The sequence below is a fragment of the Ceratotherium simum genome, chromosome 1 (assembly GCF_057802395.1).
Source record: "Ceratotherium simum simum isolate JZ-2026a chromosome 1, ASM5780239v1, whole genome shotgun sequence".
Lineage (NCBI taxonomy): Eukaryota > Metazoa > Chordata > Mammalia > Perissodactyla > Rhinocerotidae > Ceratotherium > Ceratotherium simum.
Window position 1 is genome coordinate 7,386,031 of NC_141900.1, and position 12,220 is coordinate 7,398,250.

Sequence of the window (12,220 nt, forward strand, 5' to 3'; positions counted from 1 at the left end):
TAGTCCTGAGGGGACTGAGGGATGAGGTGGTCACACAGCCTCAAGTGGCAGACAGGGACTTGAAGGCCTTGTCTTCCCGCCCACCATTCTGTATATCGACATCCTCACCATGGAAGTGACCAGATGGCTGCAAACCGCTGTGTTCCTCATGCAAAATCCCCCAGCACTCCAACGCCGGGCCCCACATGCAGAGCAAGGGGTGGTCTCCACTTCACTCGGACGAGAGAAAAAGGGACACAAGTGAAACCTGGTGGAAAATCTTTTTTCCCAATGACATGTCACTTTCGCATGTATAAAATAAATGAAAACACCTTTTAATGCCAATGAATATTTAGCATCATAAAAACACCACCCAATCTAAGTAAAAACGTTATGAAAGTGAAGTGTGTACCCCTACCGCACACACGAGTATATTATTACAGCCAGCCCAGTCTAAAAACGAGTCATCCATTACTTCAAGTTAACCTTGTCAGTTAAAGTCTAACCGTGACATAACAGTACCGTATAATTTTAAACTCAGAAAACGAGAAGTAAACAGCAAGAAAACATTTCAAACATATAATTTTCCTCTGGGGTTGCCATTCAGATGCCCCATCTAAAAAGCGATGTTTTCCACAGACCAACAGTTAAAATAAAGAGACAAAAGGTACATTCTTCCAACTTTGCTAGGTCATTTGTAACAATCAGCTATAACTGACAGAAGGAGAGGATTCCACATAGGTTAAGTAAAACATCATCAGGAGGGATAAAGTATTTTTGTGCAAGTGACTAAACACGAGTTTTTAAAAAAAGAAGAAGAAAACAGATTGAGGGATGCTTGCACAGACCCTCGGTGAGCTAAGGACATGTGTGCGTGGGACCTTCATGACACTAAAAAGTTCCCAACTGGGTGCCAAGTGGGCGCTTAGTAAGTTCTGCTTGATGGCCGTGGTGGTCTTTTCCACCTTCAAGGTCCCTCAGTGTCAGCTGTGTAGACGAGGACAAGCAACACCAGAACCACAGACTACCTTGGGTACTCCAGCCAAGGGCCACCCTCGGGCCTCTCTTTCCTCTCAGCTCCTCTCTGCTGGGGGTTCAGAGATGGAAGTCATTAACCCTTGAAGCACCCTGTCCAAGGAGCCCACCCACCCACAGGGGGAAGTAAGTTGAATGGTCACCGGCTCATTGGTGAGACTCTTATAGTTCGGACCAAGGTCTGGCCAAAATTACCTACAAGAAAAACAACGAGCAAATTTGTGAGATTGGGTCTGTGTAGTTTCTACTTTGATGGAAGCTCATTTATTGTGCAAAGAACTCTGTGCTTTCATTAAATCTATCAGCACAAGACGCAGCAAGCTGAGTCAACGTCCAGGATAAAGGTGAGGCTTTGAAACATTTATTAATTCATAAGCCAGGATCAAGGCAGACCATCTTGCTGGGCAAGACAAGAAGGCTGCATTCACTGCTTCATATTAAGTCACACACACGTTAACTGTGCTCCACAACAGCTGGGTTTGGTCCTCTCCTATCACATCCCACATATCTCTTTCAAAAAGCAAAATCGCATCTAAGAGTCTCCAGAGTCTACAATGCATTAGAAATCTAGAAATGCATTACCACTGTTACATCAAACGTAACATCACGAGTCTCCCATACAAGGAAGAAGCCACGTGGATGCAAGTGACTGTGTCTTCAGAAAAATGCCCTTGAGAAACGCAGCTGATCAGGACCACCAGCTGCCCTGCAGAAGCCAGAGACTGGATTCAGCAAACAGAACTTTGGAAACTGTGTCCCAGGCTTCTATGTCGTGCGGTGGGATGACCACAGGATGAGGAGCAGAACACTGGACTGGGGGCTTCAGTCATGTGACAATCTGACCCACAAACTGGAGACACGATGATTGCTGCCAACTGTGGAGGCCGAGGGCGGATCCCCCTCCCGGTGCAGGGCAGGCAACGACTCTCCCGTCAGCTGGAAAATACCATTATCACAGATGACTAAAACGCTGAAATAAGGCCAGTCCTTGTGAAGAACATTTTTGTTTCCTTCTTTTAGAAAAATTTATAACCAAAAATTCATCATTCCAAAAATGTGAAACACTATGGTAAGGAAAAAAAATTGATGAATAAGAAGGAAACATTCCAAATTGAAGTCTATTTCAATTTAAATTAATCTAGTTTCCAAGCTGGCTTTCCTAACTTTTCTGACTGTTGTGACCTTCACACACTAACTTATTCAGGACGTGTTCCTCAAGTAGGGGTCCCTGCAGCAGAACCAACCCAGCCCATCTGAGCAGCGATGGCCGGGAGGGACTTAGGGGGCGAAGGCGTGAGAAACACTCAGGCTTCGTGACCCAGTGGACACCTTTAAACCTAACTTGGTGACCCAGCTCTTGCAGGAGTCTACACTTCACTCTTCCTGCGTGTCATGTTGTCAGGACACTGGTCATCACCATGATGGAAGAAGTGGTTTAGATGCAAAGTAGGAGGGACAAAGTTTTCAATTCTACTCAAGACCAATTCTACATGATAATTATAGACAGCAAGACAGAAGGGCGGGCGGGCAGACAGACACACGGGGAAGCTTGGCAAGGAGCTACTCTCTCTCGGTGGCAAATGTCTAGATTCTGGCCACAGCACATCAGTCTCTTTCCAACCTAATGGTTTGTTTACTGAACATTAGCGGATTTTGATCTTAATTAATAGGGCTCCAGCCAACAAAACTATATTTAAGTCTCAAAAATTAGCCACATGAACAAAAGTATACACTCTTGTATTATCACTCCCACCTAAGCTATTTTTAAATTTAAATCCCAAAACATTAGGTTTGAAAAAACTGCCAGAATCTGATTTGGGAATCTGCTGCTTTGCCAAGTGCTGTCAGCTTAAACTTCACTCTCCCCCTTACATATGTATGTACACACACACACACACTTAGACTCATTCACACACTCACACATTCTCACACACTCAAACACACTCATGCACATTCACAGCCTGTTTTCCTATCAAGTTTCCTAACCTTGGTTTGCTACCTAAGTATGTAATTGTTCAAGCTATTTACACGTAACTGTAGAGTGGATACATCCAGCATTTCTCTTCTTCCGTCCTCCGAGGCCACGCAGAGCACAGGCTCTGGCTGAGACAAATGTTTGCAGGCCCTTCTTGTGACCTCGGGCCAGCTCTCTCTCCAACCCGCTTGGCTCCCCAGGCCAGCAGTGAGGCAGAAACCCTGATTTGCCCACAGCAGCCATTCTGACGGCCCAGGCCCTGCAATCCTCTTCCCTCTCCACTTCTCCAGGCTATAGCCCATTCTGAACAAGCAAAAGTTGGCAAGGCATGCATGACAAGAACAGAGACATCATAAAAAGAAAAAATGTCGGTGCCCTGATCTGGTGCAGAACAAAAGGCCCAGTCCACACCGGCCCTGTGCATCAGAGCTCTCCTGGATAGGAGCAGGGTGGAGGCATCTCCTCTACCTTCTCTGTGCTCAGGACACCAAGAGACTGGTCAGAGACTGCCATCCAGAGATGCCAGCTGCCAATCAGGCCCTGCGTCAAGCCGACCACGGCCACACTACAGAGCCTGCCCCAGTTCCTGTGAGTGACACCCAGAGCAAACTGAGCATGCGTTGTCCAGCAGAGGCCAGGGGCGCCCATTCCAAAGAAACCTGGGGTCTCCAGGATCCTGGAGGAAGGAAGAGGAGCGAGGTCACCTACCCAGTCTGCCCTCTAATGCGAAGCTCCTCCCAGCCCGCACAGAGTTAGAGATATGACCACGTCAGCAAAGACTGCTGGAAGCTCCCTGTTCCCTCTTCCTCGAAGACTTTTAATGGCCAAGTGATTAAGACTGGGCCAATGGCGAGGATGTAGAGAACTGGAGCCCTTGAGCACAGTTGGTGGGAATGTAAAATGGGATAGCCTCTGTGGAAAACAGTATGGAATTTAAAAAATTAAACACAGAACTACCAATGATCCATCAATCCTACTTCTGGGTATATATCGGAAAGGAGCAAAAACAGGGACAGACATTTGTATACCCATGTTCGTAGTAGTATTATTCACAACAGCCAAAAGGTAGAAGAAAACTACGTGTCCACCAATGAATGAATAGATAAACAAAATGTAGTAAATACACATTATGGAATATTATTCAGCCTTAAAAAGGAAGGAAATTCTGACACATGCTACAACATGGATGAACCTTGAGGACATTATGCTAAGTGAAATAAACTGGTCACAAAAAGACAAATACTATATAATTTCACTTATCTGAGGTCTCTAGAGGAGTCAAATTCATAGAGACAGAAAGTAGAAGGGTGGGTGCCCGTGGCTAGGTGGAGGGGGAGTGGGGAGTTACTGTTTAACGGGGGCAGAGTTTCAGTTTGGGAAGATTAAAAAAATTCTGGAGATGAGTGGGGGTGATGGTTGTACAACAATGTGAATATACTTAATGCCCAGAATTGTACAGTTAAAAATGATTAAAATGGTAAATGTTACGTTACGTATATTTTACCACAATAAAAAACAAAGATTGGGTCAATGAACATGAGTGAAAAGATATGTGCAACTGGTGGGTCAGACCCTAAAAGTAAAGGGCACGTCCCCCTTCTGTCTCCCCCTCCTCAAGCTGGGCTGGAGCAGAAGGAGGCCGCGCACTGGCCAAGGCAGATGGACAAGATAGGAGGAAGCAGGTCCCTGCTGATTTGACACCTTATCTTAGTCCATTTGGGCTGCTATAACAAAATGCCGCAGACTGGGTGGCTTAGAAACAACAGACATTTATTTCCCACAGTTCTGGGGGCCGGGAGGCCAGGATCAGGAGGTCAGCAGGGTCGGGTGAGGGCTCTCTGCTGGTTGCAGACTTCTTGCTGTGTCCTCACATGGTAGAAGGGACTAGAGAACTTGCTGGGGTCTCTTATAAGAGCACTAATGCCATTCATGAGGGCTGTGCCCTCATGACCTAACCACCTCCCAAAAAAAAAGGCCCACCTCCTAATACCATCACCTTGGGGGTTAGGATTTCAACATATGAATTTTGGGGGGACACAGACACTCAGACCACAGCAAACCTCAATACCAGCCCTGGACTATTGACGCAGACTTTTACATAAGGGAGAGAGAAAATTATCTCCTCTTGAAGCCACTATCACTCTGGGTTGTCTAATAGGGCCACTTTATGTTCCTCAAAATAAGACATCTAACACCTTCCAGGTCTGCAAAGAACAGGACTACACAGCTGGCAAGCCAAGTCAGAGCGTATCAGTCTGAAATATTTCAGTGACAACTGATCTGTCTGTTGTCATATAGTCTGGCAGAAACAAAGCTAAGCGGCAGTTTTAAAAAAGTCAATTTTTTTAAAAGAAGGATTTAGAACTTCTGGGAAGACTTCGAATCACAGGATTTGAGAGCTCACGTGAGCCTTGATCATCTCACCCAGGACCCTCCACCGACGTGGGAGGCAGAGCTCATTTACCGACTTCTCGCCGTGTGTCACATCCTGTGCCACGAGATCTCGAGGGACATCCCTGCCTCCAAGGAGCCCAGAATTCATCAGGTCAGAGACAAGTAAATGGAAAATCCTAATCCCATCTGACGGTTCCAACACGGGAACCAGTGGCGGAGGAGAGACAGACGTCAGAGCTCATCCCTCCGAGACCAGAGGAGGAAGCTGCAGCTGGTAGAGGAGCAGGAGTCACTCTGGGCAAGGAGACGAGAAGCCCAGAGCCAGGGGAGGAAGCAGGAGAAAACGGGGGCCATCTGGCTCAGACAGGACACAGGAACAGTGACACGAGGAGAAGCTGGAGCTGTGCAGTCCCGTACTGGACACAGACACAGAGCATTTTCGTCCTCACTGAAAGTTGTGTCGGACAGCGCTGGGCCAGGAGATGGGCAGGAGCCACGCAGGGACGGGCTGCAGGCTCAGCTCAGAAGGGAAACGGGAATCGTGCACAACTCTCACCAGACTCAAGTCTTCTTATTCCTGAGCCAGTGTTCTTTCCACTAAGCCTGCCTACCTGCCTTTGATAAGAGAGAGTCAGACAGGATTAAGGCCCAAGCAGAAGAGAAGGCATTCCAGATTAGGGAAAGATACGCTGCCAGGCCCAGGAAGCCACTGCCCTCTCCTCTGTGCGCAGAGCCGTGCGAGCAAGTCCATGGGCGTCCACAGAGAAAGGAGAGCCTGCTGCCTGGAGGAAGGGGAGAGCGTCCCTAAGACAACGGTTCCTCATCTGGGTTCTTGGACAATTGGGTGAGAAAGAAGGAGGGAGATGGATGAACCGGACTCCTGATTTACCTGGCTCATCTTTGGGGATTTGTGCCATTCTTTTTAAGAAGGGATAAGGATTTCAAATGATCTATCTAAAACAATCAGTGTCTCTTAAAAAGGCATTATTTGCTTTGGTGGAGGTGGGGAATGGATGTATAAAAGTGTTTGTGCAAAAGCCTTTGCAGTCTGGGAATCTATCTAATGAAATGTAGCAAAATAAAATACATTTTAACAGTTGCTTGAAAAGCTTTTTCTTTTTTTCCTTTTTTCAATAGAAATGTTTTGGCTGTGGAATTTATTCTAATGGGACTTGACCTACAGAAGACATGGTCCAGCAAGCAACAGCTCACCAGATTGCTCAGAGGGATGGGGACCATCCCTGAGACAGACAGTAAGAAATACAGATATTGTTGGAGACCCATTGTGATTTTGTCTTACCAGAGAAAACAGCAGAATCTAGTCTAGATTAAATCCCATTAGGTCCTGAAAATAATTACCATCATTAGCTTTGTCAAAAGCAAATGAAACCATATAAAGTATACATGAGAAAAAAGTTTAATACTCCTACAGGAAGAGACATGCAAAAAATAAAGAACCACGGCAACATGAAGGACAAGTGATACAGCACAACGCTGCCATCAAGTCAGGCGCTGAAAGCCAGCAGGTGGCCTCAACAGCAACCGCTTGAGTGACAAGGTGCAAATGAGGAAGCAAAGGTATAAAATGGGAAGGGGGTGGGGGCTAGAATTTAAATTCACTTAAATAAATGAAAATCATAAAATAAAGAAGGCATATGATCAATATATCAGTAATACAAATCAATATTAAATATTTTAAGTAGAGAAAAAGTACACAGATGAAGACATATAAAAGTTTTCAGTGGGTCATGAAAGATCAAATCCATGTTCTGTTACAGTACAAAGTAACTGAAAAAACGCATAACTAAAATTAACCAACACATAAAATCCACAGACCCCATAATTAAACGTGGATAGGGAGAAAATGAACAGATGTAGGGAAATATCACATAATAAACACATTAACTCTCTACTAAATATTTTTACTTAGTTCAAGTCTAAACCAGGACCAAGTGTTCCTATATTGTAAATTGGCACATCCTGGATCTAAACACTCCTTTGGTATCAAGTATGTCTACTCACTGTTTAAATCTTCTAATCAATTGCAAAATGAAATTTAATCATAAATTTAATAACAAAGCACAATAGGCCAAAAAACCTAAACTACTTATTATGGTGTGTAAATAGAGCCTATAATCATTGTTTTCTTAATGATTCTGGAAACACTCTTGGGTGCACACAAATTATGACTTCACTTCCCAGGTCCCAAATTCAAGAGGCCACTGACCCCAGGCCTGCATGTACACGGGCTGTCACTCTGCCTGGGCCTACCTGGTAACAACTGGCTCTGCCTGGGCCTGGGGAAGGTCCTGCAGAGAACAGAGGAGGGGCTGCGGGCTGCCGTTGCTGGAGACAGGAGAGACCCAACGTTGTACAACTATCTTTAGACCAAATTTAATCATAATTTAGTTTCATCATCCTTACACAACCACTGAAAAATATTTAAAATCCTCTAAGATTTTTTCATCTTGTGACAGGCAAATGTCCAACTCCTCCAATTTATTAAGGAAAATTATAATTACAAAAGTATAAAATTCCACTTTACATCCAACAATACCTAACTTTTACATTCTTTAATGAATTGCCAACATAAAGAATAGCTTAGAAGTAACATCTTTTAAAAACATAGCTCTAATTAAATGGGAAAAGTTTAATGTAACAAATGATATACAAGCTATCATTTTAAAGAATGTAAAAACATTCTCTAACATGTCAGCCAAAAGCTTAAAAAAACCTTTAAAAAAAAGGCCTATAAAACTAAACTTCTTATTATGGTGTACACTTGTTAATATTTCATTAATATTTGTATGCTTGTGAGAGCGGCAATAGGAAATGTCACTGTGGCAGGCCATGTTTACTGTCAAGAGTAGCAGGCCTCCTATACTTTATATTATGTCGAGAGCTGACAGGACTAGTGTAGCTCAAATTACCCGCTTCAATTAATTTTTTAAAAATTATCTCTGGTTCTAACAACTTGATTAATAAATACAAATTTATGCAAAGAAATGAATGCCAGCTACGTCTACACGAAGCTCACATTTTGACGAAATTGATTAGCACACGGCCACTGATTTTTACATAAACATAGTGCCTGAAAGCAGCCATTGATCAAAGGTACCAGCTGGTTTGACATTTCATGTCACTGGAGACTCTTCTATTCTACAGAAATATGTGTTTCCTCCATAGAAAGAAAAATTAACCAGTATCCTGCCAAACCCCAAACCTTCTATCTCTTTTTCAAATAGGGTCCGATGGGAAATTTAACCCCATGTTCCATAACAACGGACTACTGGGATGGATCTCACAAATACTCAAACAGATAAATTAAAAGCAAACAGATAAATTTAAAGTTTATCTTAAGTGGACTTAAATATATTTTAAAACTTCACCAAAAGGCAATTTGCCTTTATTTGTATTCTAGAGTATTCTATTAATTGCACTTCAACTGAGCTCTAAAATGCCTTAAAAGTCACACCAAGTCTGACTTGTTAGTTTTTGCACGTCCTCCTTCCTAAAGAATATTTTTCCCAGACAGCTAATTTAGTTATAAGTCATTGTTTTACGGAAATTACTAACAAAAACATACAATTTCAATCCAATTAAAAACATATTCTCGTGTTCTCAACAAAGATAACTAATAACTGTCTATTAATAATTTAGTCAGACACACGATCAGTGAATGTAAATTCACTAACCTCTCTATCCCTTCAGTAACCCTCAACAAGGGACGCTGTAGACTTTATTTTATAACATGAAACCTCCTTAATTCATCGTTCCCTGTCCAGCCCATTTCTACACAGCACAAGAATAAGTGGTAGGTTCCTTCAACAACGACAACAAGAAATTCATCACATCAGTTCTCTGCTGTCATGTAGAAAAGTGATAGCTCCCTGAAAGTTTGATTTGATAACAAATTGTTGCAGTATCAGAAGGAAATCAAATTTCCCTGGAGCATGTGGCAAGCACTGCCTCCTTCTCAAGCAACAGAGGAACAGGTCAGAGAAGAGAGAATGGTAACTTCAGTGAAGAACCAACAGAACATGATTGCAACCAACAACGTACCAAAGCCAGAAATTTCACATCCATACCTATCCTTTCTGGTAGGCAAGCAATATACCTAAATTATATAAAATTTTCAAAAAACCCAAGACCATTTCTCTCCTCTGATTTTAACACACAATAGCTTACTTAATATTAAACATGTAATTCTTGTCTGGAAAATATAAGCACATTGATATTTTCTTAATGTCTCTTCACTAAAGGTACTAAAACAAATGACAAATAATAAAATAATTGGGAATAACAGAAGTCAAAAACAACATGTCTACATTTCTTGGACAAAGACGCTCCAAGAAGCAGATTAGACGCTCTGAATGTGAGTGTGGGGAAAGAACCAAATGCATCAGCAATGACAATTTCATGTTTTGTTATCATATCCATAGTAAAAATGCTTAGCTTCCCCGTGGGACTCAGATGTGAAAGTCGACCAGAGCCCTGCAGGCGCTGTGAAGAACCAGAGCCTGGCCCTCCCTCTCGCCTCCGCCCTGCCAGGCTGGGTACACACAGCGCCCAGCCTCCGGGTTCACCATCTCACTTCCATAATCAGATTCCTTTAAAGGATTTTACAAACACTTTTTGGATCCAGTTGTGCTGGCCTCTTAAACATCCTCTACTTCATATATATTTATAAGGTGGTAGGGACAAAACGATTCAGTCTCCTTAAAAAGGCTCATTAAATAGGCTACGAAAGTGACAGATTCAAAGTTAATTCTGTTACCCATTTCCCTATGTCATTTTGGGATGTCCATTACCATGAAAAGGGATTTCCCACATGTATTTTCTTTTTGGAGAATGTGTTTGTTCAAACGGACTTACATCACCAGCACTAAGCGCACTGCAAAGAAAAAAAGAGTTCTTTTTAGAATTCCTCAGCTTCGGGATTATCTGATTTGCTAACCTGGCTCACTTTTTCCTGGCATTAAAGGGAGAGTTTAAAAAAAATAAAAGTCAGTTTGAAAACCTTTTTGCAGACTTCGGCAACACAGCGGCCTAAGGGCACAAGAGCCGGGTGAGTCAGTGGGACACGACTGCAAAGAGAAGAGATTAGTTGTCCCCAAAGCTGCGTCTTTCGAGACCAGTTGCTATAGCGGAAAGTGGGCCCACTCGATAAGCAGGTGCAGGGCCCACCCCGGCCACTCATTCCATTTGCAAGACTCATAACACATTTGCTCCAGGCCAGCGAGAGAGCTCGCAGGTCCGCCGAGCGCCGCCAGAAAGGCACAGCGTCCGCAAGGACCGCGCGCGACCCCGCTGCGCGGAGGCGACGCGGCCTGGTTGGGTTGTGCAAGGTTCAAACTCTGGCTCCGTATCCGGTTAAAGGGCAGGATTGTTATTCTCGTATTAGCAAAGTTACTCTTTCTGCGAGTAAAATGTGAATGTGACATGTAATCCCTACACGCAAGGTGTGGGGATGGAAAACAGACACCGGAAAGGTTTGGGCAAAGGCAGAACCGCGCAGGCGGGGATGGAATCCTGGACTTTGGGCGATGCTGGGACCTCCACCCCGGGCCCGGGCCCACCCCGCGCCCTGTATACTGTGCGGGGGAACCCCGAAAATGAAAGCCGGGGTGGGGGAGCAGTTGTCATGAAAACCTCCCGGGCTGTGCCCTCTACACAACCCTTACGAGACCGCGGGACCCAGGCGTCTTCGAGGTCCCGGAACCTCCCCTTCACATTGCGGGCAAGAGTGGACGGTGGGGCGAGGTACCGTTCCCCGGTGCGGGGTGACCTGACTGGTACTCGGGGGGCACGGGGCAAGTCAGTGACAGAGCTGGAGTCCGAGGCCGGGTCTCCCACCATATTCCCACTCCCCCAGGGCGAGCACTCAGAGGTGGCTGAGGAAGACTCCGAGCTGGATGGGGGCTCTGCCCGCGGGGACCCCAAAAAGAGGCGCGCGCGCACAAACACAGCCACGCGAAAAATGCTCCGGCCTCGGCCTGACACTGTTACCTGGGCAACGACCCGGGCGCACAAAGTACACAACCCCCTTCCCCGGCAGGGCGCGGGCCCGCGGGCCAAAGAGGGGCACCCTTGCCCCGAGCGCGCGCCGCTGCCCGCGCCCCGGCCCCGAGCGCGCGCGGTGCGGGCGCCGGCGTTGGAGCCGAGAGGAGCCCCCGGCCGCGCCCTGCCCGGCCGCCTGCCCTCTTACCCGGTGGGGGGCTTAGCCGCCGAGGCGCGCGGCGAGTCCATGGAGCCGGCAGGCGGGGGGCGCGGGCGGCTCGGGCCCGGCCGAGTCAGGCGCGCGCTGCCGCCGCCGCCGCCCTCATTCGCTTTTTCCGCGCTGACCCATCGTCCTCCCACGCGGGGCCGGCGGAGGACAGCCGCGGGGCCGAGAGGACGGAAGGGGCTGGAACCGGCCCGGGCAGGCGGGAGCACAGGCCGCGCGGGGAGGGGCTGGCGCGGCGCGGGGCGGGGGCGCCGGGAGCAAGGTGCGCCGCGCCCCCGCCCGGGCTGGCTCCGCCGCGCCCACCGGAGCACCGCCCCCGCCCGCCGCCGCGCGGCTGCCGAGCGCGGCCCGCGGCGCGCGTGCGGGAAAGGGGTCGGGCGGCACCTGGGCCCCGGGCGACTGCCCCTCGCCACCCCGGGGCGACTCCCCGGGGCTTCTCTCCGGGGCTTCCACCCAGGAAAGAGTGCGCCCCTCTCTGAGTGAGGTGGGGGTCCTGAAGTGCCCGCCCCACCGCTGCGGGGAAGAGCTTCGCGAGCAGGAACCACCTGGCAGCGGTGACGCCCGGCAAGGGCGAGGTGGCGGACCAGTGGGGGAAGACTGAAGTTGGAGAA

At 46.9% G+C, this 12,220-nt stretch overlaps 1 protein-coding gene across 6 annotated transcripts in view; it reads right to left on the bottom strand.

Annotated features, from left to right (window-relative positions):
- COBL (cordon-bleu WH2 repeat protein) overlaps positions 1 to 11,804 on the bottom strand; it is a 286,849-nt gene extending 275,045 nt beyond the window's left edge. For 4 of the 6 annotated variants that reach the window (XM_087433415.1, XM_087433307.1, XM_087433242.1 and 1 more), the window contains exon 1: positions 11,592 to 11,804. In XM_087433415.1, coding sequence (XP_087289541.1) covers positions 11,592 to 11,632 — 41 coding nt within the window. In that variant the 5' untranslated portion in view covers positions 11,633 to 11,804. The remainder of the gene's footprint in view (positions 1 to 11,591) is intronic. The other 2 variants (XM_087433180.1, XM_087433114.1) reach the window with 1 other exon arrangement.
- Positions 11,805 to 12,220: the final 416 nt, after the last annotated feature.